Genomic DNA, 26815 nt, shown 5'->3' with positions numbered 1-26815 from the left:
TAAAACAATACAAATCTTGTTTAGTTTTAATTAAGATGTTTGAAGATTTTTATTTTCATTTAGCTAGTACAGGCGGTTGTTCTTGTTATTGTTTTCTCTTCTGCCGCTTCTTCTTTCTATAACGCTTACTATTACTGATTCGTTTCATTCGCATGTTTTTCTACTGTTTTGTTTTTTTTCTGTTTTTGTTTGCTTGTTTTGTATTTCGCCATCATGTATGCGCCGCAATATTGTAACATTTTCTTTCTCTCAGTGGAGGATCAATCCCCTTGGAGGCCCAGGGCGGAATTTTTAAAGGGGGTCTATAATTTTGCTACGGCATTATCGGTGTTAGGGGGGTGTAATTCAAACATGATTTAACAACACCAGCAAAGTCTCGTTGCGTAGCCCTGTAACCGGGCCGTTAAGCTAGTCTCTATATATAAACGCTTGTATGCGCTAAGGAGAACCATAACGCCACTACTTGGATCACATTTTCTACGATTTACGTACATTTACGAATCCTGAGTAGTCGCCGCCTTCTACGATTTTTCGCCCAAGGTACAGTTGCCAATTGATTGACTTCTTCGGTAACAATCAGATAAATTTCCTAGAATCCTTTTTCTTTTCATGTTGATGTTTAAGACCATGAACAAAAAACGGTTGACCATGAACAAAAAAAAATGGTTGAACGGTTGAACGGTGAGCTTTTACTTACTGAACTTTTTTGCAACAATTGACCATGTTTTGTAGCATTCTTCGATCCATTAGGCCACGATAGTTGACAAAATGCTGACAAATTTGTCAAGTGACAAAATCAGCTGGTCAACTGTGAAAACCATTATACCGTTGCCGCGCACACAATTGTTTTCAGATTTCCAATACTGCAGCGTGGAATAAATTTGCCCATCACTGTTGCATTGCACACTATCAAACCCGTGAGAGCGATCGCCAGCGCAAGTGAGATGGATGAAATGGGAAGTCTCCCTCATCTCGCGCTCAAAATCGCCGGCGGCTGGATCGAAATTTCTATACAAAACCAGCTGTTTTCAGATTTCCTACACCAAGAGAGCATGTATTAGCAGGAGGTAACATGTATGCCCCCATATTTTGTCAAGTGGGCCATCACTACCCATACCATCAAAGTCATGAGCACCATCGGTTGTGTAAGTGAGATGAAGTGAGATGAGATGTTGATGGTATGCGTAGTGATGGCCTAGGCCATCTTGATTTCTACGCCATTGTGTAAATTTTCGCACCGACATTGGTTGTTTTTCGGCAAAAACGGGTGGCTCTGCGTACAAATAACTGCAATAAGTGATTTTTTCTTCATTCCGCACTTGTACGCTACGCGCGATAAGCGATCCTTGCAGCCAACGAAAAGGCGTATCGTTCACCGTGGATCAAAGCTGGAAAAAGAAGGAGGATTACACGAAGCTAAAACGTCCTTCCGGACAACTCGGGCCTGCGGTATTGTGCCCACGTCCGCGGCGATCAGGGACAGTGGTGCCTTTTCTTTGCTGCATTACGTAAAAAACGATCTGCTGCAGTGAACCAACTGTCGAGACTTTTAGGTGATAACATCCCGCAAGCCGTATGTGAAAGTTCTGTTCCACAACCAATCATCAACAAGCCAGTGTTTTTGCGTAGATACAAAACGCAACCCGGTAAAAATGAACCGATAGAATCGCACGATCTGCGGCGGGTGATGAAGACAATCTTGTGCAATCAAACGGTGATGGGTGTCCCGATAACGTTTGCTGGCTATTATAGAACATTCCGTGGTTCGGTGCCGGACGTGGGTGTGATCTTGCGCGATCTGGTCGTGTGTGTGTCTTCTATGCCGAGATTGGATTTTACTACGTGTATCGACTCTTGCACCTCAAGCCACTGTACAAACTGGTCCATAAAAAGCACCACGAATGGACGACACCGTTTGCTTGGACCGCTATGTACTGCCATCCGATCGGACACATCATCAGCAACATGATCCCGTCAATGATCGGCATACAGCTCATGAAGGCACACATCTTCACCACTGCTATCTGGTTTCCGTTGGTAATCTTTAACACGATTCGGGATCATTGTGGCTACCATTTGGCGTTCTTTCCCAGCCCCGAGGACCACGATTATCATCACGCGAAGTATGAATCATCAAGCCGAACTGCTGTATGAGGGATATTCTTGCAGAGCTTTATATGAATGTTTGTTGTATGTTTATAGATTTACTGAGTGCTTCGGAACGTTCGGGTATCTCGATTGGTTGCACGGGACGGACACACAGTTCCGGAAGTCAAAGCAGCACCAGCGTCATCGTACACTTTGAGGCATTAAATCGGCCCGAGAGTTGTAGCCGGATAGTTAATCCGAAGCCACCTGTTTGCCATCCAAAGCTTACGAGTGAGCGTGGTAAGGAATACCTCGTTCCAAAACATTCATCGCTCTTTCGTGTTTCTAGGAAACATAGAAACAATTCGGCATTTTACTTGGACCTTTTCTCTACTTATTTGCTAAACATTGATAAACTCAAATGCGAAACTGCCAACTATTGATTGCATTGGATGAAACGGTAAGCTTCCTTCAGCTCGCTTAAACTTTCCGTCGTGTTGATTTGACGTTTTGAATGTAAACAAGTTGTCTACGCTTCGCAAGCTTGCCGGACAATGCGAAAATAACAGTGAATAATACGAAGAACGTGTAATTAATCTACTTTCCCGAAGTAGACGATTTCCCGTAAGAAAATAGTGATACAGAAGTAGTTGTTTTATCGTTTGGCTCGAGTGTGACAGTGCTACGGTGTTTATTACAGGATGAACCTACCGGATCGGTTGGGGAGGGTTTGTCAGCTGCCAATAGCGGCTCTACCACCACCGGAGTTGATTCTTCGGTAAGAGTTTATTCCTGCGTGCATCCCGGTTGCAAGAAGCTGTACTTCAATGAGCGGCTTCTAACAGAGCACGAGAAATATTACGGTGGAGAAGGAAGCTCGTTGCGATCGCCACCAAGTGTCAAATGAGGATGGAAAGAACGTTGCAGCAGGAGACAGGCAGGACGTTCCTACACACGCCATAGTCATCTGAATGCGCACGAGCTGCTAAATACCGGTACACTATCCTTTCACTGTCCGTGGGCCGACTGTGGGGCGGCTTTTGCACGCTCGTACGAATTGTAGCACACCGTCAGGAAAAGAAGGAAATTCGAAACGTTACGGCGTTGTTGAAAATGGTCCAATCGGGTTCGAATGCTAACGGTTGGGTAATACGATAAAAAAGCTTTATTTGCACGATAAACGTTATTTCATTATGTTTACAACTAAATGTACAAAATCCAAATCGACGAACCAACTGAATAAAAAGCGAATTTATGTTTATGAACACTGTACAAATATGTATACATTTCAAAAGATTATGTAGCGTTTTTGTATTATTATTTAAATAATTTCTAGTTGAAGTGACGAATTTCCGTAAAATAAACAAGATGTTATGTGACTTCTGTGAAGAAAGAAATGTTTTTTGCAATTTTCACTCACTTCGCTTCGTTGCTCCGCGATTATCCAAACGCCATCCAGGAGCGCCGCATCCATCACCATTGTTTTCATTTTCAAACTCTCCCGTACGAAATCCCATACAAAGCAGCTGTTTTCAGATTTCTGACACTAAGAGAGCATGTATTAGCAGGAGGTACAATGTTTATCCCTTCAGCGTGCATATTTTGTTGCTTGGGCCATCACTACGCATACCATCAAAGTCATGAGCACCATCGGTTGTGTAAGTGAGATGAAGTGAGATGAGATGTTGATGGTATGCGTAGTGATGGCCCACTTGACAAAATATGGGGGCATACATGTTACCTCTTGCTAATACATGCTCTCTTGGTGTAGGAAATCTGAAAACAGCTGGTTTTGTATAGAAATTTCGATCCAGCCGCCGGCGATTTTGAGCGAGAGATGAGGGAGACTTCCCATTTCATCCATCTCACTTGTGCTGGCGATCGCTCTCACAGAAATATGAAAACAGCTGGTTTGTATATTTTGCATATCTAAAATTTATTCGATTCATTCATTATCTTTTTTATGTTATGATAAAACTAACGATTCCTTTTTAAATTTTAAATCCATTGAATTTGACTCGAAACTATGTACAATAAGAAAAGAAGCAGAAGAGGAACGTCATGCTCCATACAAAATGTATGAAATACCCGGGTATGCTGGTTGAAAACTTACGCGGTAACGTTTGAAATAAATGAAAATTAAATACTTACTGCTTGTTTAAAATTACAATGTATACACCAAAAAATCGGAAATGAGTTTATTATCCATGTTTAGCAAATGAGTAGAGAAAAGGTCCAAGTAAAATGCCGAATTGTTTCTATGTTTCATGTTATTGAATACATGAGTTTGTAATTAAATAGAACAGCTAGAAAGACGAAACAACGATGAATGTTTTGGAACGAGGTATTCCTTACCACCCTCACTCGTAAGCTTTGGATGGCAAACAGGTGGCTTCGGATTAACTATCCGTTTACAATTCTAGGGCCGATTTAATGCCCCAAAGTGCACGATGACGCTGGTGCTGCTTTGACTTCCGGAACTGTGTGTCCGTCCCGTGCAACCAATCGAGATACCCGAACGTTCCGAAGCACTCAGTAAATCTATAAACATACAACAAACATTCATATAAAGCTCTGCAAGAATATCCCTCATACAGCAGTTCGGCTTGATGATTCATACTTCGCGTGATGATAATCGTGGTCCTCGGGGCTGGGAAAGAACGCCAAATGGTAGCCACAATGATCCCGAATCGTGTTAAAGATTACCAACGGAAACCAGATGGCAGTGGTGAAGATGTGTGCCTTCATGAGCTGTATGCCGATCATTGACGGGATCATGTTGCTGATGATGTGTCCGATCGGATGGCAGTACATAGCGGTCCAAGCAAACGGTGTCGTCCATTCGTGGTGCTTTTTATGGACCAGTTTGTACAGTGGCTTGAGGTGCAAGAGTCGATACACGTAGTAAAATCCAATCTCGGCATAGAAGACACACACACGACCAGATCGCGCAAGATCACACCCACTTCCGGCACCGAACCACGGAATGTTCTATAATAGCCAGCAAACGTTATCGGGACACCCATCACCGTTTGATTGCACAAGATTGTCTTCATCACCCGCCGCAGATCGTGCGATTCTATCGGTTCATTTTTACCGGGTTGCGTTTTGTATCTACGCAAAAACACTGGCTTGTTGATGATTGGTTGTGGAACAGAACTTTCACATACGGCTTGCGGGATGTTATCACCTAAAAGTCTCGACAGTTGGTTCACTGCAGCAGATCGTTTCTTACGTAATGCAGCAAAGAAAAGGCACCACTGTCCCTGATCGCCGCGGACTGTGGGCACAATACCGCAGGCCCGAGTTATCCGGAAGGACGTTTTAGCTTCGTGTAATCCTCCTTCTTTTTCCAGCTTTGATCCACGGTGAACGATACGCCTTTTCGTTGGCTGCAAGGATCGCTTATCGCGCGTAGCGTACAAGTGCGGAATGAAGAAAAAATCACTTATTGCAGTTATTTGTACGCAGAGCCACCCGTTTTTGCCGAAAAACAACCAATGTCGGTGCGAAAATTTACACAATGGCGTAGAAATCAAGATGGCCTAGGCCATCACTACGCATACCATCAACATCTCATCTCACTTCATCTCACTTACACAACCGATGGTGCTCATGACTTTGATGGTATGGGTAGTGATGGCCCACTTGACAAAATATGGGGGCATACATGTTACCTCCTGCTAATACATGCTCTCTTGGTGTAGGCAATCTGAAAACAGCTGATTTTGTATAGAAATTTCGATCCAGCCGCCGGCGATGTTGAGCGCGAGATGAGGGAGACTTCCCATTTCATCCATCTCACTTGCGCTGGCGATCGCTCTCACAGAAATATGAAAACAACTGGATTTTATGGAAAGTCAGTGTTTAAACATTGCATACCTTTCGGCGGTTTTAGATCAAAATTGCTCCTTTTATCAACACTATAGATTCGGAAATCCTGGAGCAATTTCGTTTATACTTTAAAGTCACAAAGTCGATATTCTTCTCTGCATTTAATTTATCACATGGAAACAAATGTTTTATATAGCCATGGAAGATATTGTTGATCAATTTTTTACGTTCTTAAAAAAATGTTTTGCTATAAATTAACTCTACTTTTAAATTTCCAAAAATCGCACAATCGGCACAAATTTTTTGGGCCCCCAACACGGCAAGGCCCTAGGCGACCGCCTACTCCGCCTACCATTTGATCCGCCGCTGCTTTCTCTGCTTCGTGTACCCAGTTTTTCCCCTTTGTATTTCCGCTTGCAGTTTTTCAGTATTTCAGTATTGCAGTATTATCGTTTGCAGTTTTTCTACCACAGACTGTTTGGAAGAAGAGTATCGTCGAGTCGTTGCGAAAGGGCAGTGGCTGGATCCACAACTACCATGTGCCCAATGGAGGATCAATCTCCTTGTAGGCCCAGGGCGGAATTATAGTTGGGGCCTTTAATTTTAAAAACGATGCAGGAGAGAAGGGGGACATTGAGGGGACTTGAAAAGAGACAAGGCGAAAAGCGCACTAAGAAGGGGCCTACTCTGCCTACCGTTTGATCCGCCGCTGGGCCACCCCTAATCATCTTCTTCAAATGGTCCGCCAGGGCCATCACCATCTTCGAATACAATAACGGAACCGGCTATATCACCACCAACACCAGTTACCACTGTATCTGTACTCTTCTAAATGGAGCTACAATCATACGTGCGCCAATTTCGAGAAGCAGCACGTGGTGGAATTTACAACTACAGCATCTAAAAAGCACTTTGCCATCGAATTGGTTCGATCGCTGTGCTTCCAGGATTTTCGCCATGCAAAACTCAGTTATACTTCTTCGATCTTAACTTAACTTAACAAAACACTCAAGCACCAGTAGTTGGTGGGGGACTTCATCGATATTGTCTGTTCTGCAGCGAGTATTTATCACACGCAATCTCCTAACATGAATGTTCAGTCATACGTATGAACACATGAACTGTTCGCGATGAACTGCGCCTTTACCTCCTTTCACGTATACCAGGTATTGACCAGTTCCGGAACAACACACCGACTGCAGGTGAGATGGGTCATATGTGTTTGTGACGATATCGCCGGTAGCACGGAATATACACGGGAGATTGTGCTGCAACATCGTGCTACAGGATCCTTAAGGCATCAGTGTATGATACCATCCAGATGATGCGTCCACCACAGTACCCGATCCTGTTTCCACGGGGTGAAGCCGGTTGGACTCATGGTATGTTTAAGATATGTCGCCGAGGAAGACAGCCGAGACCATCGAGCACGGGGACATCACAGATAGTGGTGACGTCATCAATGAGAATGATCCCCAGATGGAGCCGAATGCAGAAGAAAATTCATCCAATCAAATTACTCCACGTAAATATGCCGCGTATATATTGCATATCCTGGCGGGAGATCGCTCATTCTCTGATGCATTGTGAGAGGTAGTCACCTGTCATACATTTTGCATTACAGAATGAGCGAGTTACTAAGTTGTGACCTTCGATTTTTTTGTTTATTTATTATTTAGTGGATTGTTTAACATTGTGTATCCCATTAAACAAACAACGCAAATTTTATATAATAATAATTATTTGTGTTATGCACAGCCGGTTAGATTTGCATAGCTTTTAGCATTTGAAAACTAAAATGCTAGGCCAAGTTTTTGTGTTGAAAGACTACCTCCATGATCATTCACTCACGTTGATATTTTAGGCGTTGAACAAAAATTAACGGTTGATTTCTGTGGTGAGCTTCTACCTACTGAACTATTTCAACAATTGATTATGTTTTATAGCATTCTTTGATCCATTACAAAATGCTGACAAATTTGTCCAATGACCAAATCAGCTGGTCAACTGTGAAAACCACTATACCGTAGCCGCGCACACAATTGTTTTCAGATTTCAGATACCAGGAAGCATGTTTTTCAAGAGGTGGAATAAATATGCCCATCACTATTGCTTTGCACCCTATCAAACCCGTGAGAGCGATCGCTAGTGTAAGGAAGATAGATGAAATGGAAAGCATCCTTCATTTCGCTCAAACTTTCCGTCGGCTGGTACGAAATTCCATACAAAACCAGCTGTTTTCAGATTTCCGATACCAGGAGATCATGTATTGCAAAAGGTGACATCTTCCTTCCCACTCCCCCCCTCTTACCACACTTCCCGGCGCTTCCCGATAGTTGCACATCCTAAGTGCAAGTGAGATGGATGAAATGGGAAGTATCTCCACCCACCTCCCACGGGTCATCACTCACCTCCCACGGGTCACCACCCACCTCCCACGGGTCACCTCCCTTCACCAACGAGTCACCACCCACCTCCCACGGGTCACCACCCACCTCCCACGGGTCACCACCAACCTCCCACGGATCACCACCCACCTCCCACGGGTCACCACCCACCTCCCACGGATCAAAATCTCCCTCCCACGGATCACCACCCACCTCCCACGGGCCACCACCCACCTCCCACGGGTCACCACCCACCACCCACGGGTCACCACCCACCACCCACGGGTGTCCACCCACCTCCCACGGGTCACCACCCACCTCCCACGGGTCACCACCCACCTCCCACGGGTGACCAACCACCTCCCACGGGTCACCACCCACCTCCCACGGGTCACCACCCACCTCCCACGAGTGACCACCAACCTCCCACGGGTCACCACCCACCTCCCACGGGTCACCACTCACCTCCCACAGGTCACAACCACCCACCTCCCACGGGTCATCTATCACCTTCCACGAGTGACCACCAACCTCCCACGGGTCACCACCCACCTCCCACGGGTCACCATCCACCTCCCACGGGTCACCACCCACCTCCCACGGGTCACCACCCACCTCCCACGGATTACCACCCACCTCCCACGGGTCACCACCCACCTCCCACGGGTCACCACCCACCTTCCACGGGTCACCACCCACCTCCCACGGGTCACCACCCACCTCACACGGGTTACCACCCACTACCCACGGGTCACCACCCACCTCCCACGAGTGACCAACCACCTCCCACGAGTCACCACCCACCACCCACGGGTCACCACCTACCTCCCACGGGTGACCACCCACCTCCCACGGGTCACCACCCACCTCCCACGGGTCACCACCCACCACCCACGGGTGTCCACCCACCTCCCACGGGTCACCACCCACCTCCCACGGGTCACCACCCACCTCCCACGGGTGACCAACCACCTCCCACGGGTCACCACCCACCTCCCACGGGTCACCACCCACCTCCCACGAGTGACCACCAACCTCCCACGGGTCACCACCCACCTCCCACGGGTCACCACTCACCTCCCACAGGTCACAACCACCCACCTCCCACGGGTCATCTATCACCTTCCACGAGTGACCACCAACCTCCCACGGGTCACCACCCACCTCCCACGGGTCACCATCCACCTCCCACGGGTCACCACCCACCTCCCACGGGTCACCACCCACCTCCCACGGATTACCACCCACCTCCCACGGGTCACCACCCACCTCCCACCACCCTTGTCCAACATCTTGGCCGCCATCTTGTCCTCCATCTTGGCCGCCATCTTGGCCACCATCTTGGCCGCCATCTTGTCCGCCATCTTGTCCGCCATCTTGTCCTCCATCTTGTCCGCCATCTTGTCCGCCATCTTGGCCGCCATCTTGTCCGCCATCTAGGCCGCCATCCTGTCCGCCATCTTGTCCGCCATCTTGTCCGCCATCTTGTCCGCCATCTTGTCCGCCATCTTGTCCGCCATCTTGTCCACCATCTTGTCCGCCATCTTGTCCGCCATCTTGGCCGCCATCTTGGCCGCCATCTTGTCCGCCATCTTGGCCGCCATCTTGTCCACCATCTTGTCCGCCATCTTGTCCGCCATTTTGTCCGCCATCTTGGCCGCCATCTTGTCCGCCATCTTGTCCGCCATCTTGGCCGCCATCTTGTCCGCCATCTTGTCCGCCATCTTGTCCGCCATCTTGTCCGCCATCTTATCCGCCATCTTGTCCGCCATCTTGGCCGCCATCTTGTCCGCCATCTTGTCCGCCATCTTGTCCGCCATCTTGTCCGCCATCTTGTCCGCCATCTTGGCCGCCATCTTGTCCGCCATCTTGGCCGCCATCTTGGCCGCCATCTTGTCCGCCATCTTGGCCGCCATCTTGTCCGCCATCTTGTCCGCCATCTTGTCCGCCATCTTGGCCGCCATCTTGTCCGCCATCTTGGCCGCCATCTTGTCCGCCATCTTGTCCGCCATCTTGGCCGCCATCTTGTCCGCCATCTTGTCCGCCATCTTGTCCGCCATCTTGTCCGCCATCTTGTCCGCCATCTTGTCCGCCATCTTGGCCGCCATCTTGGCCGCCATCTTGTCCGCCATCTTGGCCGCCATCTTGTCCGCCATCTTGGCCGCCATCTTGTCCGCCATCTTGTCCGCCATCTTGGCCGCCATCTTGGCCGCCATCTTGTCCGCCATCTTGGCCGCCATCTTGTCCGCCATCTTGTCCGCCATCTTGTCCGCCATCTTGTCCGCCATCTTGTCCGCCATCTTGTCCGCCATCTTGGCCGCCATCTTGGCCGCCATCTTGGCCGCCATCTTGTCCGCCATCTTGGCCGCCATCTTGGCCGCCATCTTGTCCACCATCTTGTCCGCCATCTTGTCCGCCATCTTGTCCGCCATCTTGTCCGCCATCTTGTCCGCCATCTTGTCCGCCATCTTGTCCGCCATCTTGTCCTCCATCTTGTCCGCCATCTTGTCCGCCATCTTGTCCGCCATCTTGTCCGCCATCTTGGCCGCCATCTTGGCCACCATCTTGTCCGCCATCTTGTCCGCCATCTAGGCCGCCATCCTGTCCGCCATCTTGTCCGCCATCTTGTCCGCCATCTTGGCCGCCATCTTGTCCGCCATCTTGGCCGCCATCTTGTCCGCCATCTTGTCCGCCATCTTGGCCGCCATCTTGTCCGCCATCTTGTCCGCCATCTTGTCCGCCATCTTGTCCGCCATCTTGTCCGCCATCTTGTCCGCCATCTTGGCCGCCATCTTGTCCGCCATCTTGTCCGCCATCTTGGCCGCCATCTTGTCCGCCATCTTGTCCGCCATCTTGTCCGCCATCTTGGCCGCCATCTTGTCCGCCATCTTGTCCGCCATCTTGGCCGCCATCTTGTCCGCCATCTTGGCCGCCATCTTGGCCGCCATCTTGTCCGCCATCTTGTCCGCCATCTTGTCCGCCATCGTGGCCGCCATCTTGTCCGCCATCTTGTCCGCCATCTTGTCCGCCATCTTGTCCGCCATCTTGGCCGCCATCTTGTCCGCCATCTTGGCCGCCATCTTGGCCGCCATCTTGTCCGCCATCTTGTCCGCCATCTTGTCCGCCATCTTGTCCGCCATCTTGGCCGCCATCTTGTCCGCCATCTTGGCCGCCATCTTGGCCGCCATCTTGTCGCCATCTTGGCCGCCATGGCCATCTTGTCCGCCATCTTGGCCGCCATCTTGTCCGCCATCTTGTCCGCCATCTTGTCCGCCATCTTGTCCGCCATCTTGGCCGCCATCTTGTCCGCCATCTTGGCCGCCATCTTGTCCGCCATCTTGTCCGCCATCTTGTCCGCCATCTTGTCCGCCATCTTGGCCGCCATCTTGTCCGCCATCTTGTCCTCCATCTTGTCCGCCATCTTGTTCACCATCTTATCCGCCATCTTGTCCGCCATCTTGTCCGCCATCTTGTCCGCCATCTTGTCCGCCATCTTGTCCGCCATCTTGGCCGCCATCTTGTCCGCCATCTTGGCCGCCATCTTGGCCGCCATCTTGTCCGCCATCTTGTCCGCCATCTTGTCCACCATCTTGTCCGCCATCTTGTCCGCCATCTTGGCCGCCATCTTGGCCGCCATCTTGGCCACCATCTTGTCCGCCATCTTGTCCGCCATCTTGTCCGCCATCTTGTCCGCCATCTTGGCCGCCATCTTGTCCGCCATCTTGTCCGCCATCTTGGCCGCCATCTTGTCCGCCACCTTGGCCGCCATCTTGTCCGCCATCTTGTCCGCCATCTTGTCCGCCATCTTGTCCGCCATCTTGTCCGCCATCTTGTCCGCCATCTTGTCCGCCATCTTGGCCGCCATCTTGTCCGCCATCTTGTCCGCCATCTTGGCCGCCATCTTGTCCGCCATCTTGGCCGCCATCTTGTCCGCCATCTTGTCCGCCATCTTGTCCGCCATCTTGGCCGCCATCTTGTCCGCCATCTTGTCCGCCATCTTGGCCGCCATCTTGTCCGCCATCTTGTCCGCCATCTTGTCCGCCATCTTGGCCGCCATCTTGTCCGCCATCTTGGCCGCCATCTTGTCCGCCATCTTGTCCGCCATCTTGTCCGCCATCTTGGCCGCCATCTTGTCCGCCATCTTGTCCGCCATCTTGTCCGCCATCTTGTCCGCCATCTTGGCCGCCATCTTGGCCGCCATCTTGGCCGCCATCTTGTCCGCCATCTTGGCCGCCATCTTGGCCGCCATCTTGTCCACCATCTTGTCCGCCATCTTGTCCGCCATCTTGTCCGCCATCTTGTCCGCCATCTTGGCCGCCATCTTGTCCGCCATCTTGTCCGCCATCTTGTCCGCCATCTTGGCCGCCATCTTGTCCGCCATCTTGGCCGCCATCTTGTCCGCCATCTTGTCCGCCATCTTGGCCGCCATCTTGTCCGCCATCTTGTCCGCCATCTTGTCCGCCATCTTGTCCGCCATCTTGTCCGCCATCTTGTCCGCCATCTTGGCCGCCATCTTGGCCGCCATCTTGTCCGCCATCTTGGCCGCCATCTTGTCCGCCATCTTGGCCGCCATCTTGTCCGCCATCTTGTCCGCCATCTTGGCCGCCATCTTGTCCGCCATCTTGGCCGCCATCTTGTCCGCCATCTTGGCCGCCATCTTGGCCGCCATCTTGGCCGCCATCTTGTCCGCCATCTTGGCCGCCATCTTGTCCGCCATCTTGGCCGCCATCTTGTCCGCCATCTTGTCCTCGATCTTGTCCTCCATCTTGTCCGCCATCTTGGCCGCCATCTTGTCCGCCATCTTGTCCGCCATCTTGTCCGCCATCTTGGCCGCCATCTTGTCCGCCATCTTGGCCGCCATCTTGTCCGCCATCTTGTCCGCCATCTTGTCCGCCATCTTGTCCGCCATCTTGTCCGCCATCTTGTCCGCCATCTTGGCCGCCATCTTGGCCACCATCTTGTCCGCCATCTTGTCCGCCATCTTGTCCGCCATCTTGTCCGCCATCTTGTCCGCCATCTTGTCCGCCATCTTGGCCGCCATCTTGTCCGCCATCTTGGCCGCCATCTTGGCCGCCATCTTGTCCGCCATCTTGTCCGCCATCTTGTCCACCATCTTGTCCGCCATCTTGTCCGCCATCTTGGCCGCCATCTTGGCCGCCATCTTGGCCACCATCTTGTCCGCCATCTTGTCCGCCATCTTGTCCGCCATCTTGTCCGCCATCTTGTCCGCCATCTTGGCCGCCATCTTGGCCGCCATCTTGTCCGCCATCTTGGCCGCCATCTTGTCCGCCATCTTGGCCGCCATCTTGTCCGCCATCTTGTCCGCCATCTTGTCCGCCATCTTGTCCGCCATCTTGTCCGCCATCTTGTCCGCCATCTTGTCCGCCATCTTGGCCGCCATCTTGTCCGCCATCTTGTCCGCCATCTTGGCCGCCATCTTGTCCGCCATCTTGTCCGCCATCTTGTCCGCCATCTTGTCCGCCATCTTGTCCGCCATCTTGGCCGCCATCTTGTCCGCCATCTTGTCCGCCATCTTGGCCGCCATCTTGTCCGCCATCTTGTCCGCCATCTTGTCCGCCATCTTGGCCGCCATCTTGTCCGCCATCTTGGCCGCCATCTTGTCCGCCATCTTGTCCGCCATCTTGTCCGCCATCTTGGCCGCCATCTTGTCCGCCATCTTGTCCGCCATCTTGTCCTCCATCTTGTCCTCCATCTTGTCCGCCATCTTGGCCGCCATCTTGTCCGCCATCTTGTCCGCCATCTTGTCCGCCATCTTGGCCGCCATCTTGTCCGCCATCTTGGCCGCCATCTTGTCCGCCATCTTGTCCGCCATCTTGTCCGCCATCTTGTCCGCCATCTTGGCCGCCATCTTGTCCGCCATCTTGGCCGCCATCTTGTCCGCCATCTTGTCCGCCATCTTGTCCGCCATCTTGTCCGCCATCTTGTCCGCCATCTTGTCCGCCATCTTGTCCGCCATCTTGGCCGCCATCTTGGCCGCCATCTTGTCCGCCATCTTGTCCGCCATCTTGGCCGCCATCTTGTCCGCCATCTTGTCCTCCATCTTGTCCGCCATCTTGTCCGCCATCTTGGCCGCCATCTTGTCCGCCATCTTGTCCGCCATCTTGTCCGCCATCTTGGCCGCCATCTTGTCCGCCATCTTGGCCGCCATCTTGTCCGCCATCTTGGCCGCCATCTTGGCCGCCATCTTGTCCGCCATCTTGTCCGCCATCTTGTCCGCCATCTTGTCCGCCATCTTGGCCGCCATCTTGTCCGCCATCTTGTCCGCCATCTTGTCCGCCATCTTGGCCGCCATCTTGTCCGCCATCTTGGCCGCCATCTTGTCCGCCATCTTGGCCGCCATCTTGGCCGCCATCTTGTCCGCCATCTTGTCCGCCATCTTGTCCGCCATCTTGTCCGCCATCTTGGCCGCCATCTTGTCCGCCATCTTGTCCGCCATCTTGTCCGCCATCTTGGCCGCCATCTTGGCCGCCATCTTGTCCGCCATCTTGGCCGCCATCTTGGCCGCCATCTTGGCCGCCATCTTGTCCGCCATCTTGTCCGCCATCTTGGCCGCCATCTTGTCCGCCATCTTGTCCTCCATCTTGTCCGCCATCTTGTTCGCCATCTTATCCGCCATCTTGTCCGCCATCTTGTCCGCCATCTTGTCCGCCATCTTGTCCGCCATCTTGTCCGCCATCTTGGCCGCCATCTTGTCCGCCATCTTGGCCGCCATCTTGTCCGCCATCTTGGCCGCCATCTTGTCCGCCATCTTGGCCGCCATCTTGTCCGCCATCTTGTCCGCCATCTTGTCCGCCATCTTGGCCGCCATCTTGGCCGCCATCTTGTCCGCCATCTTGGCCGCCATCTTGTCCGCCATCTTGTCCGCCATCTTGTCCGCCATCTTGGCCGCCATCTTGGCCGCCATCTTGTCCGCCATCTTGTCCGCCATCTTGTCCGCCATCTTGTCCGCCATCTTGGCCGCCATCTTGTCCGCCATCTTGGCCGCCATCTTGTCCGCCATCTTGGCCGCCATCTTGTCACCATCTTGGCCGCCATGGCCATCTTGTCCGCCATCTTGTCCGCCATCTTGGCCGCCATCTTGTCCGCCATCTTGGCCGCCATCTTGTCCGCCATCTTGTCCGCCATTTTGTCCGCCATCTTGTCCGCCATTTTGTCCGCCATCTTGTCCGCCATCTTGTCCGCCATCTTGTCCGCCATCTTGTCCGCCATCTTGGCCGCCATCTTGTCCGCCATCTTGTCCGCCATCTTGGCCGCCATCTTGTCCGCCATCTTGGCCACCATCTTGTCCGCCATCTTGTCCGCCATCTTGTCCGCCATCTTGTCCGCCATCTTGGCCGCCATCTTGTCCGCCATCTTGTCCACCTTCTTGGCCGCCATCTTGGCCGCCATCTTGTCTGCCATCTTGTCCGCCATCTTGGCCGCCATCTTGTCCGCCATCTTGTCCGCCATCTTGGCCGCCATCTTGTCCGCCATCTTGTCCGCCATCTTGTCCGCCATCTTGTCCGCCATCTTGTCCGCCATTTTGTCCGCCATCTTGTCCGCCATTTTGTCCGCCATCTTGTCCGCCATCTTGTCCGCCATCTTGTCCGCCATCTTGTCCGCCATCTTGGCCGCCATCTTGTCCGCCATCTTGTCCGCCATCTTGGCCGCCATCTTGTCCGCCATCTTGGCCACCATCTTGTCCGCCATCTTGTCCGCCATCTTGTCCGCCATCTTGTCCGCCATCTTGTCCGCCATCTTGTCCGCCATCTTGTCCGCCATCTTGTCCGCCATCTTGGCCGCCATCTTGGCCGCCATCTTGTCCGCCATCTTGTCCACCTTCTTGGCCGCCATCTTGGCCGCCATCTTGTCTGCCATCTTGTCCGCCATCTTGGCCGCCATCTTGTCCGCCATCTTGTCCGCCATCTTGGCCGCCATCTTGGCCGCCATCTTGTCCGCCATCTTGTCCGCCATCTTGTCCGCCATCTTGTCCGCCATCTTGTCCGCCATCTTGTCCGCCATCTTGGCCGCCATCTTGTCCGCCATCTTGGCCGCCATCTTGTCCGCCATCTTGTCCGCCATCTTGTCCGCCATCTTGTCCGCCATCTTGTCCGCCATCTTGGCCGCCATTTTGTCCGCCATCTTGGCCGCCATCTTGGCCGCCATCTTGTCCACCATCTTGGCCGCCATCTTGTCCGCCATCTTGTCCGCCATCTTGTCCGCCATCTTGTCCGCCATCTTGTCCGCCATCTTGTCCGCCATCTTGGCCGCCATCTTGTCCGCCATCTTGGCCGCCATCTTGTCCGCCATCTTGTCCGCCATCTTGTCCGCCATCTTGTCCGCCATCTTGGCCGCCATTTTGTCCGCCATCTTGGCCGCCATCTTGTCCACCATCTTGGCCGCCATCTTGTCCGCCATCTTGTCCGCCATCTTGTCCGCCATCTTGTCCGCCATCTTGGCCGCCATCTTGGCCGCCATCTTGTCCGCCATCTTGTCCTCCATCTTGTCCGCCATCTTGTCCGCCATCTTGTCCGCCATCTTGTCCGCCATCTTGTCCGCCATCTTGTACTCCATCTTGTCCGCCATCTTGTCCGCCATCTTGTCCTCCATCTTGTCCGCCATCTTGGCCGCCATCTTTGCCGCCATCTTGGCCGCCATCTTGTCCGCCATCTTGTCCGCCATCTTGGCCGCCATCTTGTCCGCCATCTTGTCCGCCATCTTGTCCGCCATCTTGTCCGCCATCTTGTCCGCCATCTTGTCCGCCATCTTGTCCGCCATCTTGTCCGCCATCTTGTCCGCCATCTTGTCCTCCATCTTGTCCGCCTTCTTGTCCGCCTTCTTGTCCGCCATCTTGTCCGCCATCTTGTCCGCCATCTTGTCCGCCATCTTGTCCGCCATCTTGTCCGCCATCTTGTCCGCCATCTTGTCCACCTTCTTGGCCGCCATCTTGGCCGCCATCTTGTCCGCCATCTTGTCCGCCATCTTGTCCGCCATCTTGTCCGCCATCTTGTCCGCCATCTTGGCCGCCATCTTGTCCGCCATCTTGTCCTCCATCTTGTCCGCCATCTTGTCCGCCATCTTGTCCTCCATCTTGTCCGCCATCTTGTCCGCCATCTTGTCCGCCATCTTGTCCGCCATCTTGTCCGCCATCTTGTCCGCCATCTTGTCCGCCATCTTTGCCGCCATCTTGGCCGCCATCTTGTCCGCCATCTTGTCCGCCATCTTTTCCGCCATCTTATCCGCCATCTTGGCCGCCATCTTGTCCGCCATCTTGTCCTCCATCTTGTCCGCCATCTTGGCCGCCATCTTGTCCGCCATCTTGTCCGCCATCTTGTCCGCCATCTTGTCCTCCATCTTGTCCGCCATCTTGTCCGCCATCTTGTCCGCCATCTTGGCCGCCATCTTGTCCGCCATCTTGTCCGCCATCTTGTCCGCCATCTTGTCCGCCTTCTTGTCCGCCATCTTGGCCGCCATCTTGTCCGCCATCTTGTCCGCCATCTTGTCCGCCATCTTGGCCGCCATCTTGGCCGCCATCTTGTCCGCCATCTTGGCCGCCATCTTGTCCGCCATCTTGTCCGCCATCGTGTCCGCCATCTTGTCCGCCATCTTGGCCGCCATCTTGTCCGCCATCTTGGCCGCCATCTTGTCCGCCATCTTGGCCGCCATCTTATCCGCCATCTTGGCCGCCATCTTGGCCGCCATCTTGTCCGCCATCTTGTCCTCCATCTTGTCCGCCATCTTGGCCGCCATCTTGTCCACCATCTTGTCCGCCATCTTGTCCGCCATCTTGTCCGCCATCTTGGCCGCCATCTTGTCCGCCATCTTGTCCGCCATTTTGTCCGCCATCTTGTCCGCCATTTTGTCCGCCATCTTGTCCGCCATCTTGTCCGCCATCTTTGCCGCCATCTTGGCCGCCATCTTGTCCGCCATCTTGTCCGCCATCTTGGCCGCCATCTTGTCCGCCATCTTGTCCGCCATCTTGGCCGCCATCTTGTCCGCCATCTTGTCCGCCATCTTGTCCGCCATCTTGTCCGCCATCTTGTCCGCCATCTTGGCCGCCATCTTGTCCGCCATCTTGTCCGCCATCTTGTCCGCCATCTCGTCCGCCATCTTGGCCGCCATCTTGTCCGCCATCGTGTCCGCCATCTTGGCCGCCATCTTGGCCGCCATCTTGTCCGCCATCTTGTCCGCCATCTTGTCCGCCATCTTGGCCGCCATCTTGTCCGCCATCTTGTCCGCCATCTTGTCCGCCATCTTGTCCGCCATCTTGTCCGCCATCTTGTCCGCCATCTTGTCCGCCATCTTGTCCGCCATCTTGTCCTCCATCTTGTCCGCCATCTTGTCCGCCATCTTGTCCGCCATCTTGGCCGCCATCTTGTCCGCCATCTTGTCCGCCATTTTGTCCGCCATCTTGTCCGCCATTTTGTCCGCCATCTTGTCCGCCATCTTGTCCGCCATCTTTGCCGCCATCTTGGCCGCCATCTTGTCCGCCATCTTGTCCGCCATCTTGTCCGCCATCTTGGCCGCAATCTTGTCCGCCATCTTGTCCGCCATCTTGTCCGCCATCTTGTCCGCCATCTTGTCCGCCATTTTGTCCGCCATCTTGTCCGCCATCTTGTCCGCCATCTTGTCCGCCATCTTGTCCGCCATCTTGGCCGCCATCTTGTCCGCCATCTTGTCTGCCATCTTGTCCGCCATCTTGTCCGCCATCTTGTCCGCCATCTTGTCCGCCATCTTGGCCGCCATTTTGTCCGCCATCTTGGCCGCCATCTTGGCCGCCATCTTGTCCGCCATCTTGGCCGCCATCTTGTCCGCCATCTTGTCCGCCATCTTGTCCGCCATCTTGTCCGCCATCTTGGCCGCCATCTTGGCCGCCATCTTGTCCACCATCTTGTCCGCCATCTTGTCCGCCATCTTGGCCGCCATCTTGGCCGCCATCTTGGCTGCCATCTTGTCCGCCATCTTGTCCGCCATCTTGTCCGCCATCTTGTCCGCCATCTTGTCCGCCATCTTGTCCGCCATCTTGTCCGCCATCTTGGCCACCATCTTGTCCGCCATCTTGGCCGCCATCTTGGCCGCCATCGTGTCCGCCATCTTGTCCGCCATCTTGTCCGCCATCTTGGCCGCCATCTTGTCCGCCATCTTGTCCGCCATCTTGTCCGCCATCTTGTCCGCCATCTTGGCCGCCATCTTGTCCGCCATCTTGTCCGCCATCTTGTCCGCCATCTTGTCCGCCATCTTGTCCGCCATCTTGTCCGCCATCTTGTCCGCCATCTTGTCCGCCATCTTGTCCTCCATCTTGTCCGCCATCTTGTCCGCCATCTTGTCCGCCATCTTGTCCACCATCTTGGCCGCCATCTTGTCCGCCATCTTGTCCGCCATCTTGTCCTCCATCTTGTCCGCCATCTTGTCCTCCATCTTGTCCGCCATCTTGTCCGCCATCTTGGCCGCCATCTTGTCCGCCATCTTGTCCGCCATCTTGTCCGCCATCTTGTCCGCCATTTTGTCCGCCATCTTGTCCGCCATTTTGTCCGCCATCTTGTCCGCCATCTTGTCCGCCATCTTGTCCGCCATCTTGTCCGCCATCTTGTCCGCCATCTTGGCCGCCATCTTGTCCGCCATCTTGTCCGCCATCTTGGCCGCCATCTTGTCCGCCATCTTGGCCACCATCTTGTCCGCCATCTTGTCCGCCATCTTGTCCGCCATCTTGTCCGCCATCTTGTCCGCCATCGTGTCCGCCATCTTGTCCGCCATCTTGTCCGCCATCTTGGCCGCCATCTTGTCCGCCATCTTGTCCACCTTCTTGGCCGCCATCTTGGCCGCCATCTTGTCTGCCATCTTGTCCGCCATCTTGTCCTCCATCTTGTCCGCCATCTTGGCCGCCATCTTGGCCGCCATCTTGGCCGCCATCTTGTCCGCCATCTTGTCCGCCATCTTGTCCGCCATCTTGTCCGCCATCTTGTCCGCCATCTTGTCCGCCATCTTGGCCGCCATCTTGTCCGCCATCTTGGCCGCCATCTTGTCCGCCATCTTGTCCGCCATCTTGTCCGCCATCTTGTCCGCCATCTTGTCCGCCATCTTGGCCGCCATTTTGTCCGCCATCTTGGCCGCCATCTTGGCCGCCATCTTGTCCACCATCTTGGCCGCCATCTTGTCCGCCATCTTGTCCGCCATCTTGTCCGCCATCTTGTCCGCCATCTCGTCCGCCATCTTGGCCGCCATCTTGTCCGCCATCGTGTCCGCCATCTTGGCCGCCATCTTGGCCGCCATCTTGTCCGCCATCTTGTCCGCCATCTTGTCCGCCATCTTGGCCGCCATCTTGTCCGCCATCTTGTCCGCCATCTTGTCCGCCATCTTGTCCGCCATCTTGTCCGCCATCTTGTCCGCCATCTTGTCCGCCATCTTGTCCGCCATCTTGTCCGCCATCTTGTCCGCCATCTTGGCCGCCATCTTGGCCGCCATCTTGTCCGCCATCTTGTCCTCCATCTTGGCCGCCATCTTGTCCGCCATCTTGGCCGCCATCTTGTCCGCCATCTTGTCCTCCATCTTGTCCGCCATCTTGTCCGCCATCTTGTCCGCCATCTTGTCCGCCATCTTGGCCGCCATCTTTGCCGCCATCTTGGCCGCCATCTTGTCCGCCATCTTGTCCGCCATCTTGGCCGCCATCTTGTCCGCCATCTTGTCCGCCATCTTGTCCGCCATCTTGCCCGCCATCTTGTCCGCCATCTTGGCCGCCATTTTGTCCGCCATCTTGTCCGCCATCTTGTCCGCCATCTCGTCCGCCATCTTGGCCGCCATCTTGTCCGCCATCGTGTCCGCCATCTTGGCCGCCATCTTGGCTGCCATCTTGGCCGCCATCTTGTCCGCCATCTTGTCCGCCATCTTGGCCGCCATCTTGTCCGCCATCTTGTCCGCCATCTTGTCCGCCATCTTGTCCGCCATCTTGTCCGCCATCTTGGCCGCCATCTTGTCCGCCATCTTGGCCGCCATCTTATCCGCCATCTTGGCCGCCATCTTGGCCGCCATCTTGTCCTCCATCTTGTCCGCCATCTTGTCCGCCATCTTGTCCGCCATCTTGGCCGCCATCTTGTCCGCCATCTTGTCCGCCATCTTGTCCGCCATCTTGTCCGCCATCTTGTCCGCCATCTTGTCCGCCATCTTGGCCGCCATCTTGTCCGCCATCTTGTCCGCCATTTTGTCCGCCATCTTGTCCGCCATTTTGTCCGCCATCTTGTCCGCCATCTTTGCCGCCATCTTGGCCGCCATCTTGTCCGCCATCTTGTCCGCCATCTTGTCCGCCATCTTGGCCGCAATCTTGTCCGCCATCTTGTCCGCCATCTTGTCCGCCATTTGGTCCGCCATTTTGTCCGCCATCTTGTCCGCCATCTTGTCCGCCATCTTGTCCGCCATCTTGGCCGCCATCTTGTCCGCCATCTTGTCTGCCATCTTGTCCGCCATCTTGTCCGCCATCTTGTCCGCCATCTTGTCCGCCATCTTGGCCGCCATTTTGTCCGCCATCTTGGCCGCCATCTTGGCCGCCATCTTGTCCGCCATCTTGGCCGCCATCTTGTCCGCCATCTTGTCCGCCATCTTGTCCGCCATCTTGTCCGCCATCTTGGCCGCCATCTTGGCCGCCATCTTGTCCGCCATCTTGTCCTCCATCTTGTCCGCCATCTTGTCCACCATCTTGGCCGCCATCTTGTCCGCCATCTTGTCCGCCATCTTGTCCGCCATCTTGGCCGCCATCTTGTCCGCCATCTTGTCCGCCATCTTGTCCGCCATCTTGTCCGCCATCTTGGCCGCCATCTTGGCCGCCATCTTGGCCGCTATCTTGTCCTCCATCTTAGCCGCCATCTTGGCCGCCATCTTGTTCGCCATCTCGGCCGCCATCTTGTCCGCCATCTTGGCCGCCATCTTGTCCGCCATCTTGGTCGCCATCTTGGCAGCCATCTTGGCCGCCATCTTGGCCGCCATCTTAGCCGCCATCTTGGCCGCCATCTTGTTCGCCATCTCGGCCGCCATCTTGTCCGCCATCTTGGCCGCCATCTTGGCCGCCATCTTGTCCGCCATCTTGTCCGCCATCTTGTCCGCCATCTTGTCCACCAGCTTTTCCGCCATCTTGTCCGCCATCTTGTCCGCCATCTTGTCCGCCATCTTGTCCGCCATCTTGTCCGCCATCTTGTCCGCCATCTTGTCCGCCATCTTGTCCGCCATCTTGGCCGCCATCTTGTCCGCCATCTTGTCCGCCATCTTGGCCGCCATCTTGTCCGCCATCTTGGCCGCCATCTTGTCCGCCATCTTGGCCGCCATCTTGGCCGCCATCTTGTCCGCCATCTTGTCCGCCATCTTGTCCGCCATCTTGTCCGCCATCTTGTCCGCCATCTTGTCCGCCATCTTGTCCGCCATCTTGGCCGCCATCTTGTCCGCCATCTTGGCCGCCATCTTGTCCGCCATCTTGTCCGCCATCTTGTCCGCCATCTTGGCCGCCATCTTGTCCGCCATCTTGTCCGCCATCTTGTCCGCCATCTTGTCCGCCATCTTGTCCGCCATCTTGTCCACCATCTTGTCCGCCATCTTGTCCGCCATCTTGTCCGCCATCTTTGCCGCCATCTTGTCCGCCTTCTGGTCCGCCATCTTGGCCGCCATCTTGTCCGCCATCTTGTCCGCCATCTTGTCCGCCATCTTGGCCGCCATCTTGGCCGCCATCGTGTCCGCCATCTTGGCCGCCATCTTGGCCGCCATCTTGTCCACCATCTTGTCCGCCATCTTGTCCGCCATCTTGTCCGCCATCTTGTCTGCCATCTTTTCCGCCATCTTGTCCGCCATCTTGGCCGCCATCTTGTCCGCCATCTTGTCCGCCATCTTGGCCGCCATCTTGTCCGCCATCTTGGCCGCCATCTTGGCCGCCATCTTGTCCGCCATCTTGTCCGCCATCTTGTCCTCCATCTTGTCCGCCATCTTGTCCTCCATCTTGTCCGCCATCTTGTCCGCCATCTTGGCCGCCATCTTGTCCGCCATCTTGTCCGCCATCTTGTCCGCCATCTTGTCCGCCATCTTGGCCGCCATCTTGTCCGCCATCTTGTCCGCCATTTTGTCCGCCATCTTGTCCGCCATCTTGTCCGCCATCTTGTCCGCCATCTTGTCCGCCATCTTGGCCGCCATCTTGTCCGCCATCTTGTTCGCCATCTTGGCCGCCATCTTGGCCGCCATCTTGTCCGCTATCTTGTCCGCCATCTTGTCCGCCATCTTGTCCGCCATCTTGTCCGCCATTTTGTCCGCCATCTTGTCCGCCATCTTGTCCGCCATCTTGTCCGCCATCTTGGCTGCCATTTCGGTCGCCATCTTGTCCGCCATCTTGTCCGCCATCTTGTCCGCCATCTTGTCCGCCATCTTGTCCGCCATCTTGGCCGCCATCTTGGCCGCCATCTTGGCCGCCATCTGGTCCACCATCTTGGCCGCCATCTTGTCCGCCATCTTGTCCGCCATCTTGTCCGCCATCTTGGCCGCCATCTTGTCCGCCATCTTGTCCGCCATCTTGTCCGCCATCTTGTCCGCCATCTTGGCCGCCATCTTGTCCGCCATCTTGTCCGCCATCTTGTCCGCCATCTTGTCCGCCATCTTGTCCGCCATCTTGTCCGCCATCTTGTCCGCCATCTTGTCCGCCATCTTGTCCTCCATCTTGTCCGCCATCTTGTCCGCCATCTTGTCCGCCATCTTGTCCACCATCTTGGCCGCCATCTTGTCCGCCATCTTGTCCGCCATCTTGTCCGCCATCTTGTCCGCCATCTTGTCCTCCATCTTGTCCGCCATCTTGTCCGCCATCTTGGCCGCCATCTTGTCCGCCATCTTGTCCGCCATCTTGTCCGCCATCTTGGCCGCCATCTTGTCCGCCATCTTGTCCGCCATTTTGTCCGCCATCTTGTCCGCCATCTTGTCCGCCATCTTGTCCGCCATCTTGTCCGCCATCTTGTCCGCCATCTTGGCCGCCATCTTGTCCGCCATCTTGTCCGCCATCTTGGCCGCCATCTTGTCCGCCATCTTGGCCACCATCTTGTCCGCCATCTTGTCCGCCATCTTGTCCGCCATCTTGTCCGCCATCTTGTCCGCCATCGTGTCCGCCATCTTGTCCGCCATCTTGTCCGCCATCTTGGCCGCCATCTTGTCCGCCATCTTGTCCACCTTCTTGGCCGCCATCTTGGCCGCCATCTTGTCTGCCATCTTGTCCGCCATCTTGTCCTCCATCTTGTCCGCCATCTTGGCCGCCATCTTGGCCGCCATCTTGGCCGCCATCTTGGCCGCCATCTTGTCCGCCATCTTGTCCGCCATCTTGTCCGCCATCTTGTCCGCCATCTTGTCCGCCATCTTGTCCGCCATCTTGTCCGCCATCTTGGCCGCCATCTTGTCCGCCATCTTGGCCGCCATCTTGTCCGCCATCTTGTCCGCCATCTTGTCCGCCATCTTGTCCGCCATCTTGGCCGCCATTTTGTCCGCCATCTTGGCCGCCATCTTGGCCGCCATCTTGTCCACCATCTTGGCCGCCATCTTGTCCGCCATCTTGTCCGCCATCTTGTCCGCCATCTTGTCCGCCATCTTGTCCGCCATCTTGTCCGCCATCTTGGCCGCCATCTTGTCCGCCATCTTGGCCGCCATCTTGTCCGCCATCTTGTCCGCCATCTTGTCCGCCATCTTGTCCGCCATCTTGTCCGCCATCTTGGCCGCCATTTTGTCCGCCATCTTGTCCTCCATCTTGGCCGCCATCTTGTCCGCCATCTTGGCCGCCATCTTGGCCGCCATCTTGTCCGCCATCTTGTCCTCCATCTTGTCCGCCATCTTGTCCGCCATCTTGTCCGCCATCTTGTCCGCCATCTTGGCCGCCATCTTGTCCGCCATCTTGGCCGCCATCTTGTCCGCCATCTTGTCCGCCATCTTGGCCGCCATCTTGTCCGCCATCTTGTCCGCCATCTTGTCCGCCATCTTGTCCGCCATCTTGTCCGCCATCTTGGCCGCCATCTTGTCCGCCATCTTGTCCGCCATCTTGTCCGCCATCTCGTCCGCCATCTTGGCCGCCATCTTGTCCGCCATCGTGTCCGCCATCTTGGCCGCCATCTTGGCTGCCATCTTGGCCGCCATCTTGTCCGCCATCTTGTCCGCCATCTTGGCCGCCATCTTGTCCGCCATCTTGTCTGCCATCTTGTCCGCCATCTTGTCCGCCATCTTGTCCGCCATCTTGTCCGCCATCTTGTCCGCCATCTTGGCCGCCATCTTATCCGCCATCTTGGCCGCCATCTTGGCCGCCATCTTGTCCTCCATCTTGTCCGCCATCTTGTCCGCCATCTTGTCCGCCATCTTGGCCGCCATCTTGTCCGCCATCTTGTCCGCCATCTTGTCCGCCATCTTGTCCGCCATCTTGTCCGCCATCTTGTCCGCCATCTTGGCCGCCATCTTGTCCGCCATCTTGTCCGCCATTTTGTCCGCCATCTTGTCCGCCATTTTGTCCGCCATCTTGTCCGCCATCTTGTCCGCCATCTTTGCCGCCATCTTGGCCGCCATCTTGTCCGCCATCTTGTCCGCCATCTTGTCCGCCATCTTGGCCGCAATCTTGTCCGCCATCTTGTCCGCCATCTTGTCCGCCATTTGGTCCGCCATTTTGTCCGCCATCTTGTCCGCCATCTTGTCCGCCATCTTGTCCGCCATCTTGGCCGCCATCTTGTCCGCCATCTTGTCTGCCATCTTGTCCGCCATCTTGTCCGCCATCTTGTCCGCCATCTTGTCCGCCATCTTGGCCGCCATTTTGTCCGCCATCTTGGCCGCCATCTTGGCCGCCATCTTGTCCGCCATCTTGGCCGCCATCTTGTCCGCCATCTTGTCCGCCATCTTGTCCGCCATCTTGTCCGCCATCTTGTCCGCCATCTTGGCCGCCATCTTGGCCGCCATCTTGTCCGCCATCTTGTCCTCCATCTTGTCCGCCATCTTGTCCACCATCTTGGCCGCCATCTTGTCCGCCATCTTGTCCGCCATCTTGGCCGCCATCTTGTCCGCCATCTTGGCCGCCATCTTGTCCGCCATCTTGTCCGCCATCTTGTCCGCCATCTTGTCCGCCATCTTGGCCGCCATCTTGGCCGCCATCTTGGCCGCTATCTTGTCCTCCATCTTAGCCGCCATCTTGGCCGCCATCTTGTTCGCCATCTCGGCCGCCATCTTGTCCGCCATCTTGGCCGCCATCTTGTCCGCCATCTTGGTCGCCATCTTGGCCGCCATCTTGGCCGCCATCTTGGCCGCCATCTTAGCCGCCATCTTGGCCGCCATCTTGTTCGCCATCTCGGCCGCCATCTTGTCCGCCATCTTGGCCGCCATCTTGTCCGCCATCTTATCCGCCATCTTGTCCGCCATCTTGTCCGCCATCTTGTCCGCCATCTTGGCCGCCATCTTGTCCACCAGCTTTTCCGCCATCTTGTCCGCCATCTTGTCCGCCATCTTGTCCGCCATCTTGTCCGCCATCTTGTCCG

The 26815-nt window shown here is 55.1% G+C and overlaps 2 protein-coding genes across 2 annotated transcripts; one reads left to right on the top strand and one right to left on the bottom strand.

The window, feature by feature from the left end:
* Positions 1-1229: 1229 nt before the first annotated feature.
* LOC128302552 (fatty acid hydroxylase domain-containing protein 2-like) lies at positions 1230-3354 on the top strand. Its single transcript, XM_053039401.1, has 2 exons — positions 1230-2123; positions 2203-3354. Exons 1-2 carry the CDS (start codon positions 1930-1932, stop codon positions 2303-2305), a joined length of 297 nt encoding a protein of 98 aa, XP_052895361.1. The 5' UTR covers positions 1230-1929; the 3' UTR covers positions 2306-3354.
* A 663-nt stretch (positions 3355-4017) lies between these two features.
* Positions 4018-5168, bottom strand: LOC128303810 (fatty acid hydroxylase domain-containing protein 2-like). The gene is made up of 2 exons (XM_053040881.1): positions 4709-5168; positions 4018-4629 (listed from the first exon to the last, which is right to left on the bottom strand). Exons 1-2 carry the CDS (start codon positions 4900-4902, stop codon positions 4500-4502), a joined length of 324 nt encoding a protein of 107 aa, XP_052896841.1. The 5' UTR covers positions 4903-5168; the 3' UTR covers positions 4018-4499.
* Between the last annotated feature and the right edge of the window lie 21647 nt (positions 5169-26815).

This window comes from Anopheles moucheti, chromosome 3 (assembly GCF_943734755.1).
Source record: "Anopheles moucheti chromosome 3, idAnoMoucSN_F20_07, whole genome shotgun sequence".
In the NCBI taxonomy this organism is placed as follows: domain Eukaryota; kingdom Metazoa; phylum Arthropoda; class Insecta; order Diptera; family Culicidae; genus Anopheles; species Anopheles moucheti.
Note: the sequence above shows the minus strand (reverse complement) of the source record. Positions and strands in the feature narration are given on the sequence as shown.

Excerpts from the sequence above, each read along its gene's own strand:
- LOC128302552 (XM_053039401.1), top strand. The coding sequence starts at position 1,930 with ATGTACTGCCATCCGATCGGACACATCATCAGCAACATGATCCCGTCA. Across the intron at positions 2,124-2,202 it reads CACGATTATCATCACGCGAA|ATTTACTGAGTGCTTCGGAA; the intron begins GTATGAATCATC and ends GTATGTTTATAG.
- LOC128303810 (XM_053040881.1), bottom strand. The coding sequence starts at position 4,902 with ATGTACTGCCATCCGATCGGACACATCATCAGCAACATGATCCCGTCA. Across the intron at positions 4,630-4,708 it reads CACGATTATCATCACGCGAA|ATTTACTGAGTGCTTCGGAA; the intron begins GTATGAATCATC and ends GTATGTTTATAG.